General features: G+C 45.0%; 1 protein-coding gene across 6 annotated transcripts in view; it reads left to right on the top strand.

Moving 5' to 3' along the window:
• The window catches only part of NUDT9 (nudix hydrolase 9), a 255056-nt gene extending 234228 nt beyond the window's left edge, over positions 1–20828 (top strand). For all 6 annotated transcript variants that reach the window (XM_069652050.1, XM_069652045.1, XM_069652046.1 and 3 more), the window contains 2 exons: positions 2698–2782; positions 20103–20828. In XM_069652050.1, the coding sequence (XP_069508151.1) occupies positions 2698–2782; positions 20103–20251 (234 nt within the window). In that variant the 3' untranslated portion in view covers positions 20252–20828. The remainder of the gene's footprint in view (positions 1–2697; positions 2783–20102) is intronic.
• The last annotated feature ends 233 nt before the right edge of the window (positions 20829–21061 follow it).

Below are 21061 nucleotides of genomic sequence, written 5' to 3'. Positions count from 1 at the left end.
GGCTGTGGAGCGATGGAATCCCAGTCGAGAGTCTTCGGTTCCAGCAGGGGTGGTCACAGCAACAGCACCCCTGGCTGATGTGCAGGCAGCAAATGGCAGGGCACGTGGGCAGCAGGCAGTCAGGCAGCAGCAGATGGCAGGTGGGAGCGTGCTCGGGGCTCTGGGCGGCAGTAGTTCGGCCTTCTGGGCAGGAGCGTGGTCTTCATTGTGCTTACGTGTGGCCAGCTTGATACGGAGTGATTTGGCACGTGAAAATTCTGCACGTCAGCGTGTGAATCGAGGAAAGGCCCTTAGCGTGTAAGCGCGTCAGCACGCATACGCGATTCCATTGGACCAAAGGCCCTTAGCGCGTATGCGTGTCTGTGACGTATTGCGCACGGGCGTTGCTTTTCGTGGGGTGCGGTGCGTGTGTCTTGCAGGCATTGGGGTTCACACGCTATTACTTCACAGCGGGTGGGTGTTGGCTACGCGTTCTTCTACACGCAAGGCAGACGGTGAGTGGTACCCTGCTCCCCCAGGCCCGATCGCGTGTAAAACCACCCGCGAGCCCCTGAAATACACGTACCCCGCTCCCCCAGGCCCGATCACGTGTGAAAACACCCGCGAGCCCCTGAAATACACGCACACGCTCCCCCAGGCCCGATCGCGTGTGGAACTTCTTGCGCACCCCTGAAATACACGCGCACAGGCCAATCGCGTGTGAAACTTCTCGCACACCTCTGGAATACACGCGCCCAGTCCAATCGCGTGTGGAACTTCTCGCGCACCTCTGAAATACACGCGCCCAGGCCAATCGCGTGTGAAACTTCTCGCGCACCTCTGAAATACACGCACACGTTCCACCAGGCCCGATCGCGTGTGGAACTTCTCGCGCACCCCTGAAATACACGCACACGCTCCCCCAGGCCCGATCGCGTGTGGGCCTTCTTGCGCGTGTAGGACTTTGGCCTGCTTTCGTGTGGCGGACGTGTATGGGCCTGTGCGCGTCTTTGGCCGTGCGCTGTTTTTCCCTATTCGATTCCATGAATACGTGTTGTAGGCGAGCGTGTGGGCGTTCTGCGCACTTGCCTCTTGTATTTCCCTGTGACGCCCACATTTTCACAAGTTGTTCCCCTTTCTGCGTGTGACGCCCCGTGTTACGCCTACTTTTGTTATGTGCGCCGCGCTATGTGCGAATTCGCTGTGGCCTTATCGCACGGCGTTCGATGACCTGTGCGCCAGCGTGCGCTGCACACTTTTTCAGCGCACATCCCACATTTTGCGCGTGCACGGACTTCCATGAATTGATGTGCGATGTTTTCTGTGCGATAATCTCACTTGCACTGAGATTTTCGCTATTTCACTGCAAATCGCACATTTTCGCACGCGTGCGCCGTTTTTTCGGCGCACATTAATTCCATGAATCGGCCTGATAATCTCTTCCTTTAGATCTGATTACTAGAGATTGAAAATGCATGGGGCAATACACATCCCAGACGGAGTCCAATATAAATAGGTATTTAACAACCTCAATAGATGCTCAGGAATTCACCAAGACCATGGTGGTCATTACGAGTCAGGCGGTAAGGGATACTGGGCACCGGTAAGGAGACCAGTGCCGGTGATCCCTTACCGCCCGATTCCGAGGTCCCTTGGAGGGAACCGTAAGGAACGTGTGGTCTGACCACACGTCCCTTACGGGTCCTGCTAAGGGACCAGGGCGCTAATAACGGGCTTGCCATTCGCGAGCCCGTTATTAGCGCCACTCCCATTGAGCCCTATGGGGGCTCAAATGGGAATGGGGGAATGGTTTGTTCAATGGGGACTTACCGGTCCCGCCAGGGTCGGACTGCACCTGCAAGTCCCCATTGAACAACACTGGTGCCGGACCCGGTATTGGAGGCAGCCATGGCGCAAATAGCGCCATGGCTATCTCGGAATGAGGCCCCATCATTTATTCCACAATAACTGCCTATCGACCCCATTGGAAGAGTTATTTTTTTGTTCATCGTTTCTGATTGAAGGCATGCTCTCTTGCTCAATGAATACAGACACAATGTTCATTGATGAACCAATTTGTGTAGGTGTAATGTGCATGTTACTTTTTTTTACAATCTACATTTTAATGGAATAGTAGAACGAATCACTTGCCTAATCAATCTGTTCAGCTAACAGCTGTAAGTGGTTTGAAGTGAAGGAAATATTAGGTGGAAATGCCATATCTTACTGATTGGATTGATGCAACTGTTCATGCAGTTTGCAAGTTAAAAGGCAGATGTAGGTAAACCCCATATTATGCTCTACCTTTGTTCTATGAATTTCTTGTGTATGTTCAGTGTGAATTTTTAGGACCTTTTAGAAAGAAAGCAAGCCAAACGAGAAAGCTACAAAGAACATTAATATTGCAACTGTGAAAAAGTTTCAGGTTAAAATGCATATTTTAGTTTCTCCACTGATGTGTTTAGCCATTTGTTTAATTGTGTCTTCCTGTATTTTATTTGGTTTATTTTTGTGAAATTGCATTAGGTGTTGAAAAAAACAACAAATGGTGAAATGTATTCAGAAAATCTTGAATTTAATGATTTGAGGGTTGGAAAACATCTGCGCAGGTTTTGGGCTATGCAGTGATGTTGTCTGGATTATTTGGTGTTAAGACTTTGCCCAAAGAGTCACAAAATTCTTTCATTACATTCTTGTGCTCTCTGTTTTGTTTTCAAGGTCTATAAGGGTTATGTTGATGACCCCCGCAACACTGACAATGCCTGGATGGAGACCAAAGCTGTAAATTATCATGACCACACAGGTCAGTGTGCTTATAATGACAACAGGAATGGGTATTCCTTTCTACTGGCTATAAGTGATGTGATCTTGCGAACTGCATATAAGTATCTTGTGATTGTGGTTGCTTGTTGTCACTTGGCTGGAATCCGGGTATTACCCCCTTTTGGCAAATGGTAATTTTGCCCAATTTATTTTGCCACATTTGTTGCTGATTTTGTTCGCCACAAAAATATAGATGTTAATTTGGGTAAGTTATGTAGCGGGAGGAGGTTGGGGGGGTCTCCCCCTTTCCCCCTGGCTTTTCGTGGTAAAAAAAAGGCTGTAAAATTGTCCAAAATAAATTTGGCAAAATTACTATTCGGCAAAAAAATGCAAAGAATGAACATAGGTCCGCAATCAGAGGTTCTAAATCAGAGATGCCTTTGGGTCCGAGATCACTCGGCAAAACTAGTGGGTGATGATATGCAAGATGACAATTACATGTTTTAGCACCTGCCTCGCATGAGAAAGAATGAGGCATATGGTGCATGTGAAACTCAAACCGAATGTCCAAACCGCATGCCGTCTATTCTATGAACAAGCAATGGTAAAGCCAACAGTTTGGGCGCTTGTGGTCTATTGCTTTTCACATTTGTAGGTAAGAATGCAGTAAATAGTTGGGCTCTACTTGGCCAGTATTTCCAAACGTATCTGCAAATTAGTTCTTTCAGAAAAATAACATTAGTAAAAGGCATGGTAAAAAAGACTACTCTTCGCTATAGTTTCCAGATGTTTACGTACTATGTGTGTGTATTACTAATTTTACTTATTGGCAAACACAATGTTTGGTAAGGTTATGTATGGTGATTTTAATGGTGAGCTAGGCTTGTAGAATGGGTGAGCTAACGGTAGGGGGCCTTTAACCGCAAATAATATGAAACAGAATCAGTTTCATATTGTATGAACGTTTTTTGCTTGGAGTTCACTCATAACCAATATGTCTTTAGTTTGAAGGCTCAAAATGTGCTGGCCCATGCCCCTGCTCTTGTCTGAAGGTAAAAGCCCAACGTACCTTCGAAATAATTCCATAATAGACTGCTTCCAGTGCAAAAAGACCCAAAACGGGCCACACAATGGTAGAAACTTGTTAGAAACCAACCCACATAAATATGAATTCGGCAACATTAATTAAACGAAAATGCACACATTACCATTTTGACAATTTACAGGCACTCATAGAGCACAATACCAGGCCTATTTTATGTTATGTTAATTAGCTTTTATACTGCACACCTCACCACCGTAGTGGTCTTAGAGCGCCGAAACCATGTCTGCGGGGGATAACTGTGACCCCATCCACAGTGTAAAGCAGACCGTGGCTTGTGGGGTGAGAAGGAAATGAGGCTAAATGTAAGCCGGAATTGACAAGAGCGAGAGACAGTCGGAGATAGACCAGAAGACAAAGGTGACAAGGGGAGGGGAGCGATAGCGTGAGGATTGAGTGGTAGCATTAGCTGGAATGCATGTACCGCAGTATATGTTTAGACCAAAACAAGCATGAAAAGAGTAAGGAGCTGACCATAATGGGCAAATCAATTATCTTGTCAGTTAGGGATAGCGTGCGTTATAGGTTTAATTAGAAGTAAGGTTATGGATGTATGATGGTCTTGAGATGTGATCCAGAGTTCCTTGATGAATCTAAGTTGCTAAATAAGACATGCTAACTGGGAAACACCTTTGCTTGCACTGTGGCTGAATCCCTATTCATATGATGCTAAAATATATGAGCGCATTTGCCGTTTTCCTGTGTTGATCGTTGTGGGATTTCAAGTAAGGACAGCTGCATGTTGACCGTGATGTTGCAACCTTTTTTCTCCTGGTAAACAATCTCCTGTAATGGCTGAAAGTCTGCAATTATACTCTGGGGCAACATATGTCCGCATAAGAAATTACATGAACGCACATCATTCATCTGGTGGATTGACCCCTGTCAGTAGCAGTGGAAACGGAAGCATCTGAATAAGTAGTGGCCAGCCCCCAGAGGCACACCCTGTAACAGTAATTGACCTGCTCTTTCACACGGGTCGCCATGAGAGGAAGAGGGATCCCTTTGACAGCAAAGCAAGCTGCAGAAATCAAACATAATGCTCCTTTGGTACTTAGGCCATTTCCTGCCACAAGCATTGACAGTTGCTATGCCAACCATAGCGTGTGCTTCCTAACACCGCTCTCGCTCTCTTGTACCTGTACCATTGTTTTGACATAGAGGTGGCGATAGTGCCACCAAATGCGCTAAAACGAAAAATGGGAAAGGATCTAGATCTATTGGAGGGCTTTAGTTAGTATTTGGTAAGCAGAGATGCCTAGACTCTGAGAAATGGCATTCACTGAATGGGTTTTATGAAGGTCAGAATTGAGGGTTGTCTATGTAACACCTTAGGTGGGGTGTCCTGGGCAACCAGCACATGAGCCATAAGAAGCTCTGACACATTTAAACACACAAGGGTACTGCCAGTGGATCTGGATTTAGCCTTACAAGGGTACTGCTGCCAGTGTGTGGCTTCTAGGACAACATTGGGGTGAGCAAAAGATGGATAGGAGTGTCATTGTGCCAGATGCTACACCAGTGGGCAGCGTCCCTAAAACTGGCTAGGGAAGGGAAAAGGATAAATGTGAATCTGTTATCACAAAGTGAATTTGTAAATAAAATGGAGCGTATATCATCATTGTGCTATTGTAAAGAGCGAGTTGTAAATGATTTGTAAATAAAGAGATTTGCATTAAGCCTGAAATGTTAAATAAACAATAACATTCTTCTCCCACTGTCCACACTCATGCTCCCTCTCGTACCTTTAGTAACCTCATCTATGCTCCTTTTTCTTCTTCTCTCTCCCCATTCAGTCTTGGTCTCTGGAATGCACGTTCCATCTGCAACAAAGCCCACGCCATGCTTGATACTTTTCTTTGTCTCAATCTTCATTTTCTTTGTCTTTCTAAAACATGGCTCACTCCAACCAACCTGGTGAACCCTGCTGCTCTATTCTACTCTACTTCTTTTTTTCACACCCCCGTCCCTCGGGCCGAGGGGGTGGCGTTGGTATTCTCTACTAGTCTTCCTATACCATACTTCCTGCCCCTTGCAATTTTCCTCTCTTTCTCTCATTTGAGAATCAGCTCTCATATTTCACTGAGCCTTTTTCTATTGTTTTTGTTTTGAACCACTACCACCCCCGTGAGCCTCCTAGCTCCTTCTTTAATGATCTTGATATCTTACCTTCTTCTCTTCCACTCAATGTTTCTTTGATTCTTCTAGGTGATTTCAACCTCCATCTCTCCTCTACGCAGTCTCCATTCCTCTTCTCTCTGTTATTGATTCCTACCATCTTGTACCTGTTCCCACTCCTCCTTCTCACAACTCTGGCTCATCCTCTCTTTGCTTGTCCTCACTTCCATTTCAACCCTTCTTGTTTATCTATCTGACCACTCGCTTCTATCTTTCTCACTCCTCGCTTCCCCATCATTCTTCTGTCGAGGCCTTCAGTCCTTCGACACCTCCCTGTTTATTTCTTCTTTAGCATCTTCCCTTCCTTTTCTGCATGCTCTTGCATCCTCCTCTGTCGACTCCTTTTGCTCTGCTACTCTTGATTCTCTTTATCCTTCTTACTCTTTCTCTCCTTTATGCAAGCAACCCCACCCTTGGCCTACCCCAAGCTTTGTTCTCTGCGTCGTGCTGAACGCCACTAGAGGAAATCTCCATCTCCTTGTGACCTTCTTAATCTTTCCTCTCTCCATTCTGATTATGATGCTGCTCTTCTTCTTGCTTAACAACACTTCAAATGGATTGTGTCCTCCCACGTATCGCTCCTCTTTGATATTCAAGTCTGCTTGCACCTTGTTTCGGAATTTATTTTCAAGTATCAGGCGCCGTGCAGCATAGAGTCATGACCCTCTATGGCCTCCATCCAGTCCTCAGCCGTGACTACGCTGGTATAAGTAACACTTGTGTGACCGTTGGCTCAGTTCCATTTTTCCGCGTGCTGTCATGCTTCGAACGGTTCTTCTCAGCTAAATGTAACTGTGTTTCATCGAGAAATCGAAAATGTCGACACCCAAGACGGGGTCCAAGCGGTGTTCTGATTGTGGGGCAAACATTTCCATAACAGATATGCATCAAGTTTGTTTGTTGTGCCTAGGAGCGGACCACGTTGTTCCTGCCAATCAATGATTGTAAAGGCCTTGCAAGAGAAAGAGATAACTCGTGGCAGGTAGGCCCCCATCAAAATCCCCTTCTGTTACCCTATCAAAAAGGAGGTCCTCGGATGACCCGAGGGATATTTCCCCTATGAAAATGCACACTGAACACCAAAAGCGCTCGAGGTCGAGATCTCGACATTCATCATCCTCCCATAAAAAGTCAAAGAAGCGATGCCACAGGTCACTGTCTTCTTCCTCCTCAGCTGACAGAACGGTTAATTTCCCAAAAAAGTCGGCACCCCTCGCTGACTGGGAAAAGTTCTGATTATAGATGTTGGAGCCTGGGACGAAAGTCTCCTAAGCCTCTACCAAGATGTGATTTTTTTGGATAAAAGTATGGTACCCCTAACGTACTTGAGGAACTAATCTCGGTAGTATCTAGAATTAAAAATCTGTGGGGACATTGAAAGAAGCTAGCAGTCTGGAAACTTCTCCAGAAACTGATTTTGCGAATCCAGAAGTTTTAGGATACTCTGATCCTTCTTATAGATCAGTGGCGAGTAAGGTAACTGAATATTTTAGTTGGGTGGAGAGTGGCTGCCATAGTAGAGAAGGATGCTCTCACGGACATCATAGACAGGGGACCATCAAAGGAAGTGTTACTATCGTTTCACACTACTTTGAGGACCAGGATTTTGGAGGAATGGCTGAAGCCTGACTCCACACCAGCAGTGAACAAAAATCTAACAAAGAAATATAGGGCTGCTTCTATAGACCCTCTATTTTTATCCAGGCACTGACTCCAGAAAATCCAGTAGTACAAGCCTCAACGTCTTCTTCGAGAGCTTCTGCGTACCCTTCCATTCCACTGGATAAGGATGATAAAAAGATTGATGTCTTGGCAAAAGGGGTCTTTAATGCTGGAAGTATGGCATTGAAATCTATTAAACAACTTGCGCTTTGTTCAAATATTCCCATACCTTATGGGACGTTGCTGCCTTAGCAGCGGAACATATCCCGTAAGGATGTGTTCCGCTCAATCACGATCCCAAGCTGAGGAGAAAGGATAGCTGAGGGGGCATGCATTTGTCTTGGAAGCAAGACAACACGGCGCAACACGGGTTCGAATCCCAATCCCACGCTTAGAAACCACTTGCTGGTATTAAGCGCGTTGTAAATGAACAATAGAATAAATACAAAAATAAAGGTGAGGAGAGGGATGGATTCTTGAATTTGGTCCAAGGAGGCAATGTGCCAATCACTACAATCGAGATTGAATTCTGGAGATTCAGTTAGTAGAGCTATCCCAACCAGCACAGTCTCAAGATGTTTTGCATGGCACAGAGTCTGGTTTCGTGCGTTATGTACAGGCACGCTTAAGGGACATGCCTTTTTACGAGTGCCAGTTATTTGGAGGAAAGGCTGATGCATGATAGCTTGGAGAAGCTGCAAGCTTCAAAAGCAGGGACAAAATCCCTAGGAGCTGCAGTTCGCAATCCTAAACCTCATGGTTTCTCTCATGCTGGGAGAGGGTGACACTTTCGATTGCATTCATCTGTGTCAAGGGAAAGAGGCCAATTCTCTCAGAGGGGACAAAGGACTCCACGTGGGCCCACAGGTAGAGGAGGAAGACACTCCATTTCAGTCTCAGCTGCTTTGCCTTCAGCTGCAGTGGCAGCACCTTCAAAACCCTTTTGATTCCTTAGCACACAAGACTATGGTGGGGACGGGCTGTCTGAGCATCTCAAGAGCTGGCGGTGCATAAACTTGGATGATTGGGCGTGCCAAACAGTGGCCCATGGCTCTTGCCCCCCATTTCTGACAAAACCTCAAGATTGCTCCGCAGAGGTCACGTCAGACCCAGATCTGTTCCTTCAACAAGAAATCCATTGACCCCCCCCCCCCCGAGGTCACGTCAGTCCCATATCTGTTCCTTCAACAGGAAATCCTTGCCCTGTTAAAGAAAGTCCAATAGAATTAGTACCTGCAGCGGAGAAGGGGTCCGGGATGGAATTCTCCTTTTTTCCTAATCCCCAAGGACAGAGGTGTGCGACCCATCTTGGACTTGAGACGCTTGAACAAGTTCCTCAGGAAGGACAAGTTCTCATGTGCCCATTTATCTAAAACACAGAAAGTACCTGAGATGTGCAGTTGGCGGTTCTCATCAGTTTTGAGTTCTGCCATTCAGGCTCACCTCTGCCGCGAGTGTCTTCACCAATCTTATGGTAGTTGTGGCAGCAAATCTAAGGAGGGAGGGGATTCACATCTACCCTACCTGGACAACTGGTTGATCAGAGCTTGTTCTTCAGAACAGGCTCAGAATTCCCTCAGTCGCACTTGCCATTTCCTCCATGAGCTGGGCATCTCCGTAAACTTCAAGAAATCCCACTTGACAACCTCACAGAAGCTTCAATTTATTGTAGAATCCTGGATTCAGCCTCGGGAAATGCCTTGCCACCCGAGTTGAGGGCTCAACATCTTTCACAGATGGTCCAAATATTTCAGAGTGCCCAACATCGTCCAGCATTCGACTTCCTAAGGTTGCTTAGTCTCATGGTATCCTGCATTTATCTGCTGCCAGAAGTCCGTCTGCAAATGAGATCCCTTCAGTGGACTCTCAGATCCCAGTGGTCTCCATTCACCAGCAGAATGACGGACCTTCTTCAGTTGCCAAACAATGTTGCCCAATATCTCCTGTGGTCTGCCTGCCTAGGGAAAACAATGCGAGGAGAACCTTTTTGACAACCATGGCTGGAGATGACAAGTGTGACGGGCGCCTCCCTTATATGATGGGGAGCCAGATGAAAGGCCTGTCAATCAGCGGACACTGGTCTTCATTGAAGCCCAGACTGCATATTAACCTGTTAGAGCTGAGGGCAATCAGACTAGTGCTGATGGCCTTTCTGCCCTTGTTACAGGGGAAAAATGTCCTGATAATGAGAGACAACATGGTGGCCACGCATAACCTCAACAAGAGAGGAGGTGTAGGGGATCTAGCTCTGTGTAGAGAGGCAATGCTGCTCTATTTCTGGGCACTAAGAGAAGGAATCTCTCTTCTCGCAGTTCATCTAACCGGTTAAGGAAACACAGTGGCAAATGCTCTGAGCAGGCAGAGCACAATCTCCTACCAGTGGAAGTTAGCTCAGGAAGTCCTTCTGGAGATCTTCGCCCTTTGGGGAACCCCTCAAGTGGATCTGTTTGCAACCAGTGTCAACAAAAACTATGGCTTATCTGCTCCAGGGAATCTCCTCAAATAGGAGTTTTAGGGGATGCGTTCGTAGTGGACTGGTAATCCCCAATTCTGTATGCGTTTCCGCCAGTCCCTGTCATTCTTCCTTTCATCAGGAGGTTGAGAAAGATTGGGAAATCCATGATCCTAATTGCTCCGGATTGGGCCAGGACGACGTGTGCCCTGGCCTTCCAGAGATGGCCATCTGCCCTCCAATTCGTCTTCCCCAAAGAGAGAACTTGCTCTGGCAAGAGGGGGGGGTCTCCTTCATCCAGAAATCAGTACTCTGAATCCTCTAGCCTGGTTTCTGAAAGGGTACGATACAAAGATTGGGACCTTCCCGGAAGATGTAATGAAGGTGTTGCTTTCGGCCAGGAGACGAGCAACAAAATCCCTGTACCGCTGCCATTTGAACAAATTTCACAACTTGTGCAGGCAAGTATCCACAGTAAAAGGATACCTGGCGGCGCTTTCTAGTTTCAAGCGCTCACCGGATGAAGGCTCCTATTTTAAGATCCCGATTGTTATTCAATTTTTGAAGGGACAAATATGCCCCCTCCTCATCCCCGGGTGCCTTTCATTGTACCGGTTTGGAATCTAAATCTGGTACTGAAACATCTGATGGGGACGCCCTTCAAACCTCTACATTCTTGCCCTCTTAGGCTGCTAACTCCTAAAACGGTCTTCTTAACCACAATAACATCTGCCTGCAGGGTGAGTGAACTGACTGCAGGGTCTATCGGCCAAGCCACCTTTTACAACCTTCTTCAAAGACAAAGTGGTGTTGAGAGTGTGTGCATCATTTTTTACCAAAGGTGGCATCTGACTTCCATCTAACACGGAAAATAGTATTACCTTCCTTCTATCCACCACCTCACCCTTCTAAGAAGGAGGAGGGATTGCACTGTTTAAACGGAAAGAGGGCTTTAAATTTTTACATTTTAAGAATGGCAAAAATCAGACCGGATTTAGGTACGAATTGGTGTAGTAATACTGTGTGAGACTACACAACACTTATCTGCTTGGTATTAGGTAACCCACATTTTGGTATAGGTCTGTTCTACACACGTTAGGAGTGTGACTGAACAGTGAGGCCTATCTCAAGAGGGGTCAATGTGAGCTGTAGAGCGGTAGCAATTAAATTCATATTTACAAGTAACACTTATACCCCAGGTTATTTATTTAACATCAATGTTTAAATAAACATTCTTTAAAAAGGGCAATGTTTGTAGCAATCAAATATACTTTAAAATACTTTTCAGGATCAGCACAAGTTAGTGGATACTCTTTGGACATGACCTTTACAACACAATTCCTACACCCGGAGGTGACTTCATTCACAAGGACAGTAATGGCAGTTATATATCACTAGTTATACTTTGCAGATTCTTAGGGTGCAGAAAGGAAAGGTTAAAAGAAGGAAAAAGGTTAAATAGGTGCTCAGGGCATGTGAGTATACTTCAAACTTCCAATGAAGTCTAGACAAGTCTTTCACAGCAATAACAATCTAAAATAAGTTACCACCTATGAGGGACAGAAATATCAAAGTCAATGGACTAGAAGAGTCTGCAGGGAGACAGGACAGCCAAAGTCAATTGGAACACAGTCTATGTAGCTGAGGCACTTTCTAGATAATAAAGGTCTTGCACAAAGTTAGAGAGTTTGTAGAAATCATTTGTAAGGTCACACGCTGTGAAGCCTGTGAAAAGTAGAGTTGGGATCAACTCTAAGGTAAGCCAATGCAATTCCCATCTGAGAAGAGCACAGCTCAAAGACACTGAGGTAAGTACCCCAAGTCTAAACAGCACCTCTGGTTCGAAGTAGAGTGGTGCAGCTGGATTCTGTCCTGTTGCAGCGGTGCAGACCCTGGGTTCCTGAGCCTCAGTCGTGGGAACAAGAGGGAGGACGTCTGGAGGGCTCCTGCGGTGGCCATTTTGAGGTCGGTGGCAGCTACAGGCTCTTTTCGGTTCAGCAGCACTTGCGGTTTCAGCACTCTGTAAACGGCACCACAGCGGATCTCAAATGCCGGTTGGGCTTCCTTCACTCCTTGGGTCCTGCACTCTGGTGAGGGGACTCGAGCTTGGGTCGTCCTGCTTCTGGAGGGTCCTTAGGAGACTCCTGGATCTTCTGGCCGGATTTCAGTTGCTGCACTCGACTAGGGATTTCTTGACCTCTGGCACTCGATTTGTGCAGCAGCGAAGAAGTACAGCCAGTCTGCTAAGGTTGTCCAGTGGAGTTCATCTCGGGGTTAGTTGGTCCCACTAACCCAAGGGAAGAAGTTGTCCCTTCCGGAGCTTTTCTTGTTGATTTAGAAAAAGGAGTTTCAGCACAGCAGCAGGGTTTTACCGGGCAATTCAAAGGTCTAGTTGGATGCAGCAAGCTTTGTTCCCGGTTTCTTCGTCAGGTGTTTCATCCAGTGGTCGACTGACTCTAGTCCCAAAACCCTCGCCATTTAAGCAGACTTCTCCCATTCATGCATAGCCTAGGCTGTCAATCACACAGCAGGGTGGCCGTCCTGAAAGGACAGCCAGCTGCCAATCAGGACTGGTTGCATTCAGGCATTCCTCGAGGCAAAGGACAGGGGTGCTTCGGGAACCTCCCTCACATCCTGCCTTTCGAGACACACTGGAGTCAGAGGCGGGTTTCAGGGCTGAAGCCTGTCAAGGGCAAAATGAACAAAGGGCTCAAACCTGGCTCAACGCGCAGAGTAAAACCCAAGAAAGACCACAAAAACAGAAAATGGCGATAAAAGGAGGAGTAGCAACTTCAGATCCTGAAGAGGGATACCCATGCAGGATATCTGTAAAGCGGCTACTTTGTCATTTCTACACATCTTCAGTTAACATTATTGCCTAGACTCTTTTTCAGGTCAGGAGGCCAAATTTGGAAAAGCTGTATTCACAGCATCAATAATTAAAGGAAATTCTCAGCACTCACCTCCTTATGCTGACTGCTTTAGGAGTATATCAAAGATGAGGAATACTTGGGAGGACATCATCCATTAGAAGAACAAATTACTTACCACTGGTAATGTTCTTTTGACTGGATGTCTTCCCACATATTCCTCTTCGCCCCTCCCATCCATCTCCTCTTACGTGCCAAGAATTTCCATGATTTTACACCTTTCTCTCTTTTAACACTGTAAACGTCAGTAACATTGGCTAAACATGCAGAGGAAAAACTAGAACTGAGGCAACAGTCGCACAGTGTCCTACTTATAAAAGCATTGAAATCACGGCTGAGGACTGGATGGAGGCCGTTAAGGGCCACGACTCGATGCCGCACGGTGCCCGATGCTTGACAAAACAAATTCTTAAGCAAGCTACAAACAGACTTGAATATCAAAGATGAGGAATACGTGGGAGGAACATCCAGTCAAAAGAACATTACCAGGGGTAGGTCATTTGGTGTTATATACCAATCTTCTTGACCCTCTCCTCGTATCCCCGACGCTTATTCCAGGTCCTCAATCACATTCTTTCTCCTATGACTCCAGATTCTTTACTTTCCTTATCCCTCTTGGCCTCCGACCTTGACTTTTACTTTTCTTCTAAAGTGGCCCTTCTTCATTCATCTATTGTCTTGTCTTCCTCTCCCCCTCCCTTTACCGTTCCAAATCCCCCATGTCCCTCTTCTGTCTTCCTTTAACCCCCTTTCTGACACTGACATTGGTTTTTTTTCCAACTCCCACCCTACTCCCTCTCTAACTGACCCACCTCCTTCCTCTTTTATTGCCAGTCTTTCTTCATATCAGACCCTACTTTTTTATCTTTCCCTTCTGTCTTCTACATTTCCCTCTTTATTCAAACACGCCTCTAATCTCCCTATTCTTAAAAAAAACTTTATTAGGACCCTTCTTTCCCTTCTAACTGTCGACCTATTACGCGCCTACCTTTTCTCTCCAAACCTCTCAAGCGCATCGTCAATTTTCAAGTTTCCACTCGTGTAACACTGCTTCCCTCCTTCCTATACATCAATATGGTTTTTGCCCTCTCCACTCAACTGAAGCTGCACGTCTCTCTGTTTGTGATGTACTTCTATCTGCGTGCCACTCCAACCATTCATCTCCCCTGGTTCTAGTTGGATCAGTCTGATGCCTTTGGCAGTTGATCACTCCCTGCTTCTTCAATCCCGTTCTACTCTTGGTCTTTGTGGTTCTTTTCAAAATTAGTTTCGCTCTTATCTCTCTAAACGCACTTACTCTGTATCCTGAGCTGACCTTTACTCGCCTACTCTTCTTCTTCAGTACGGTGTACCACAGGGCTTGATCTTGGGGTCCCCTGCTTTTATCTCTTTAAACGATTCCTCTTGCCTCTCTTATCTCCTTTTTTGTCTTTCCCATCATTTTTATGCCGATGACACTCAGTTTGCTTTCTTTTTCTTCATTTTCTCTGTCTATTCACTCTACTCTCACTTCTTGCCTTCTTGTTATTCAGTCTTGGATGTCAGCCCACTTCCTCCATCTAAATCCCTCTAAGACTGAAGTTCCTCTTTTCCCTGCCGTCACCGTGCCACCTCCTCTGCCTCACCCTGTTATCTCTTTTTCCCCTTTCATCGCTCCCTATTTCCCTCTCTGCCTGGAATCTTATGTTCTTGACTCTTTTCTCTCTTTCTCCTTTCATATTTCTGTTCTTTCGCGTTCCTGCTTGTTTCAGCTTTTTAATATCAGAGAGATTAGACCTTTTCTTTATTCTACTACCTGCCAAAATGCTTGTCTCCTATCTTATTTTCTCTCTTCTGTTCTACTGTTCCTCTCTTCTACTTGGCCTTCCGGCTACTCATCTCTCTCCCCTCACTCCATCTATAACTCCGTTATAGGTCTTCTCTTTTATATGTCCTCTCGTGACTCAATTTTTCTGACTCTTGCCACACTTCATTGGCTACCCTTTGAGTCACGTTTGCTCATGAACCTTCTTTGCTTGGTATTTAAATGCCTCCATAATCTTGCCCCTCCCTGTCTTTCCTCTCATTTTTTCTCTGTCCCATCATGTTCTGAATCTTTCTTCTTACTGTTCCTCTTCCCCCTTGTGCTAATTACTGTTTCCACTTCCTCTCTCTTGGCTCCCAAACAGTGGAACGCGCTTCCTCTCCCTCTACAATCACAGTCTTCTTTACCTGCTTTCCGCTCAAGCCTAAAAACTCACTTGCTGCCTGTTCATGTTTGCTTCTCTTTTTTTTCCCCCATGATTTCTACCGTTTATTTTAACACTCTGGCTTATTGCGCTATATAAATAAAAATCAAAGAGAAATACAAACCCAAGAATACTATTCAACTACGCTATGTATCGATATGGGTGCAGCAATGACATTGAGAAGAGCGTTGGTACTGGAGAGCAGTGCGCAGATATGATGGAGACGTTCACTCTGTTTTAAGTTTGACACTTGGGTGAGTGCATACAAACTCTGAGCACTGTGCAGTGCAGCAGACATTAAAAAAAAAGTTTGAAGAATGAGCATAGACTAAATGGATGCTGTTCTTTTACTTTACTTTTCGGTATACGTACAACCCTGAGCGCCTAATTGAAGGAAAGGGACTAGCGTGCCATTGGTAATGGACTCCCTACCACGTTTTAGTCATTTCCAATGAAGAGATGAAACGGACACCTAGCATATGCATCTTCAAGATATGTTTTGTGAACCTTATCTCTAGTTCGTAATTCGCCCAGCATCTCCTATAATGTAGCCATTTTGTAAGTTCCACAAGAAGATAATTGTTGAAGCGGAAAAGATGTAAATATCTCCATGGTCTCTCGTGCCACTTTTCACTGGCGACCAGTTGCACAGCTCTCCACTTGCAGAGTTGCTGAATCTCTCGTTTTCGTAGTTTTGACTGATACGGAGTACTTTCCTGTCAAAAAGAAAATCGTACACCATGTCTCGAGTCTCTTTTGTAAGAATATATTATTTCAGCCGTGCTTTTCTCGTTGTTATGCTGCATAAAAACATGCCCTCGGCAGTTGGCTGCGCATGTCCCTGAGCGGTTCTGTCGCTTCGTCCAGCAAATACTTTTAGAAACCTCCATTCTGCTTTTCTTCGAGCTGTCTTTTTAAAAGGGAAAGTTTCCTACCGCAACTGCAAAGTAAACTGTGCCATAATAACGCGCCAGTAAGGGTGAAATGTAAGTAATAATGGCCATGTTAATAAAAAAAAGCACAACATAAAAACAAGCTGGACCTGAAGAGCACTGACACTGGGTACTCAAGGAGCTTAAATTACTCCAGAAGAACGGTGGTAGAGAACGCTACTTCAAAAGCAACAAAGGCAGTATGCAGTTCCATGCTAATGCTACAAAAATACTTAGGATAATAACAGGAACACAACAGAGGCGTGGGACGCAGTGGGAATTAGTGTTATTACCCTGTTACCCCTCCCCTCTCAACAATATCGGTCACCCAACAGCCTTCTCGTTTACCTGAGGTTTTACATTTCAGATTTCCAGAGCTTATCTTGCCTATGCTTCTAAATGCAACCTCCCCTGCCCCAGTTTTCAGTTTACACATTTTCGGTCTGTTCTCTGCATAGATGGCAATGCTGCATTGCTCTGCTCCACTATGCGCTCCCTTACGCTCAGGTGCAATCCAAGTGATGCAGGCCGCACTATTCCACACAGCAAACGCCACTAGCAGTCCGCTTCCCTGTCTCAGATCCTGTAACCTGCTTAGTATAAAAGTTAAGGAATATCTGCAGTGATTGTGGAAGATGATATTGTATTGTATTTATTATTTGTATCGCGCGTTTTCCACACTTGAGTAGCCTCAATGTGCTTTTCCTTGGCTGAACGCCCTTGGTGACCGCAGTCAATGTGATTGGAAAATTCTAGGGGTTTAGTTTAAGGGATGCATGTATGCATATTGCCGTTCTAGGACGTATGCATATTGCCGTTCTAGGACTTGGTGGCTGGCAAAGCTCGGTTTAAGCAGCCCAAGAGAGGTCAGACACGTGGGTGGGTGCTGTTGAGGGTTAGAAATAGATTGCTGTTGTTGAGAGAGTCTATGTGAGGCCAGCTATACCAAATTCCTTTTGGGTGGTGGTTGCTATATGGTAGTGGCAGAGGTGTTTGGGTACGTCAGGTGTTTCAGTCTGGAGGGCTATGTGTGCACTAGGCTGGATGTGCTTAGCCATAGCCGTATTCTATTGTGCATGGATGCTTGGCCGTGCCTGCAGCCTGTGCCCACACTAGTGTTGTGAGATATACATACCATAGGCTGCGAGCTTGCTCGGCTGGGACAATATATGTCCAGGTCTGGAGTAGAGAGGCTATACCAGTGAGCCTCGCTTTCATAATGTAGCAGGTATCGGTATATATTAAGCAGAGATGGAAGCTATACCTAGATTCAAGAGTCCTGCATAGTGGGAGAAAGGCCTACACCTGACAGTGCTTTTGGAGTATGAGACTAAACAGAGCTAGAACCTACACATAACAATGCAATTTGTGTAAAAGACTAAACAGAGCTAGACCCAGGAGACCTGAACGGTGGGAGAACGGCCTACAATTTGGGTACAAGACAAAACAGAGCTAGAATGAGACTAAACGCAGCTAGAACCTAAACATGACAGTGCAATCTGGGTACAAGACTAAACACAGCTAGATTTGAGAGTCCTGCACAGTGGGAGAAAGGCTTACAATTTGGGTACAAGACTAAAGACGTATAGTAGAAAGAGGTGGAAGCCACACCCAGACACGAGGGTTAGCAGCAGGTTGTGAGAACTCCCTATATTCTCATCAATTGGAGGCCTGTACTTATCAAGTACATTAGACACTGAAAATGTTAATGTTAAAGGAAGTTTATTCAAAGCTTCAAATGATATAGTTAAAATATAGTGTTGTACTGTTATGTATGACCGACGCCGTTGGTTAGAGCCCTGGTCCAAATAAACACATGGTTTGATATGTTTTAGCATGTGTCTGTAGACCCAGCCTCAAGACACTTCTGAATCATAGAGTTAATCAATTAATTTGGAAGAGATCTTCCTCTTGTAAATCTGCATCATTGTCATTATGAGCACAACCCAATATGGCCTTGTGGCACATCTGCAATCATCAGGATAGTTTGGCAAATTTAAATTAGTATTGCCAAAGCCCTGGCACAATAGACAGGAGTCCATGGAATCTTGTAATTATGATGTAGTGGAAATTCAGGCGACCAAGGAATTTGTGAATTTCTCTAGGGTAAATTGAAGATAGGAACCCTGGCAAAGTTGTCTTGCCCGTTGTCCAATGCAAGGTTGGAGTCTGAGCACCTGGCATTTTAAGGAGTAACTCTGTTTCATGTTACTATTCTCTGTAAGCAGCTGCATTGCTGGAGTCCAAAAAGCTGGTAATGTTATATCTGGCTCAATACATGTTTTGAGTTGTGCCAGATTTGGATTGATGAACTTGAATTGAGAGCTTTGGAACCAAGTTTGGTGTTTAAAACGAGGCACTGAATGTTTACATTTAGTGAGGTCCTATTTTATTTATACGGGAACTAGGGTGTGTGTTAAGGTCATACATACCCAGAGGGTAACTGGTGTGAATGTCCTCCTCTAAGGTGTTTTTGTTGATGTAGCAGATGGCACCAGTCGCCAACCAGGTCTTTTATAGTCTACGTTTGATGGGATGTACATCACAGCATATTCATTTTACTTACTGCCCCCTAGTGAAGTGATAAGTAACAGCATCAAAGACTGTCTGGAGCAGAATTCCATAGTTATACTCAATTCCAAGAAGAGAAATGTTCTCTTGGCCTTTCAGGAGGCCCACGGGTGTCATGCACTAGTGCTGCAGTACGTTGACTAATGGTGGGAAGAAAATACATCTGTTGTGAGCCCAACTAAAGAATGTGCCTGCACTTCTGGTGTTGCCTTCAAGTGAGGTGAAAAGTAATGCTTCTGAATAAAATAAATTGTCGTCATTAAGCTTTAGGGGAGAATTTTGGTTTGGTCCAGCAGACACCACGGATAGTCTCTACTACATAATTCTCTCATGAGATACCTCTGAACCGGGCCTAGGTGTATCCTCCATAGAGGTCTGTCATTTCCTTGGATATTAAGATCCCAGTGTACAGAAGCAATAGACTAACTAGATGAAATCTGACAAAAGAAAAGAAATAATTTCCCCATTCCTTTTTTCTGCCAACTTGAGACGGTCCTTGTGAGGTAACCACTTAAAAAACTCAGAATCAATTTCAAACATCTGTTTATACCTCAAGTGTCTAAAGCAGCAGATATAGCTCATGCAATCACCTAATGGTTAAAACACAAGCATCCCATTTAAGTGGGATGGGGTCAGACTGAAAACATTGGGATTTCAGTAAACCGTGTTAGGCTGTAAAAGACCTGGACAATTAACTGGATATAAGTAATGAGAGATTCCCAAGATTTCTTTTTAAAAGTATTCATGTTAATTCAGTTAATTTGCCGGAGGAGCTGAACAAATCCTTAGGCTGTTGTGGAGAAATTATAAACAACCTGAAAGAAGCATAGTTTGGGACAGGGTGCTTCAGAGTGTGCAGAGCTACTACATTTAGGCTTCGGAGCTTAGACTTCTATGGTCAGTTTGATTGCCTGTGTGCAAATGCCCTACCAACCGATGGATGTCCGAGTTTAAGGACTAGAAGATAATACGGTATTGTGTCCGGATAGAAACAAGTGTAGGTATATCCCAGGCTTTAATCTGTACGTGATTCTTTTTTTTTTTTAATAGGAAGCAATCAAGGTGTGCTTTATACCATAGTGTAGGATCCGGGTGTGATCATATCTGAGGGTGCAACCGAGAAGTGATCTCATAACCTGGTTGAATGAGTGTGATCATATCATGGTAGAGATGTGGCGATACTGGAGTGTGAGGATTGGGTTATTATAGCTGAAGTGTAAGTCTGGTAGTACTCTTTAAAAATCCAGTTCAGGGTCATGACTGAAAGTGCGCCAACCTCACTGTCTTCCCTCCTTTCTCCATCAGGTGCTGTCATGGACAATATTCCCTTAGAGGCAGGCGATGATGCTGGCAAAGTGAAATGGGTTGCCATTGGCGAGGAGCTGAGTCTGTATGCAAGTCACGCCTACTTCATCCAGCTGGTGGCCAACAAACTAGATGCCCACTGGGGTTGAGAGTTTTTCGTAGATGCCAGGGGGCTGACAAAGCAGGTTCACAGGGCCTGTCAACACGTGGAGCAAGAAGGAAGCAATAGAATCCCTGTAGCCCAATCGGGTCGAGTCTGCACCTCTATCTCAAAGGAAGCTTTTCCTGCCCTGTTTGAAGATTATTTGATGGTTTTCGGTCTGTTTCTTGGACTCATAAGCACAACTTCTTTCATTTTGTACTGGCTGAGTTGTTAATAATCATTTGTTTTTAAGCCTTTTTTAAGTACAACTGTGCATAATCTTATTTCGGTTGCCTTGCCTTGCCACTTGGGCATAGTTCCTGTTCCACATCGACAAGTTGAGGTTAATTTATGGTTCTGATCACATGTTTTGATTTTCTGTGTGTCATAGGTATTTAAGGCTTGGAGGTTTCATTGCTCCTGTGTTATTGCCTAAATACATGTTTCATAGTTGAAGAATAATTGGACAACTTCTCTTGTGTATTTCTGTAATAGGTCTGCAATCTGTTCTCGCAACCAAGAATTTCCCAGCACATGAATTGGGTGTAAAATAAAATCGAATGCACCTAGCCTCACTAACCATATGAATGTGCCCTAATTGTTCTTTTTTTATTCTTTGGCAGGGAGAGCACCCCAGGACTGTCCCCATTTTACCAAGTGTCGGAATGTATTTTGTTAGGGTTTTGCCATATATGATATTTTATTTGTATCGTGCATGGGAAAGGGAAAGGGGAGAAAGTGCATGGAAGGGGGAGAGCGGAGAGTGCGGAGCAGAGGAGAATGGATAAATAATAATAAATAAAAATAAATAGATAAT

This window comes from Ambystoma mexicanum, chromosome 3p, assembly GCF_040938575.1.
Source record: "Ambystoma mexicanum isolate Mex_15411 chromosome 3p, UKY_AmexF1_1, whole genome shotgun sequence".
Classification (NCBI taxonomy): Eukaryota; Metazoa; Chordata; class Amphibia; order Caudata; family Ambystomatidae; genus Ambystoma; species Ambystoma mexicanum.
The sequence above is the reverse complement of the archived record's forward strand: the minus strand, read 5'-3'. Positions and strand labels throughout refer to the sequence as shown.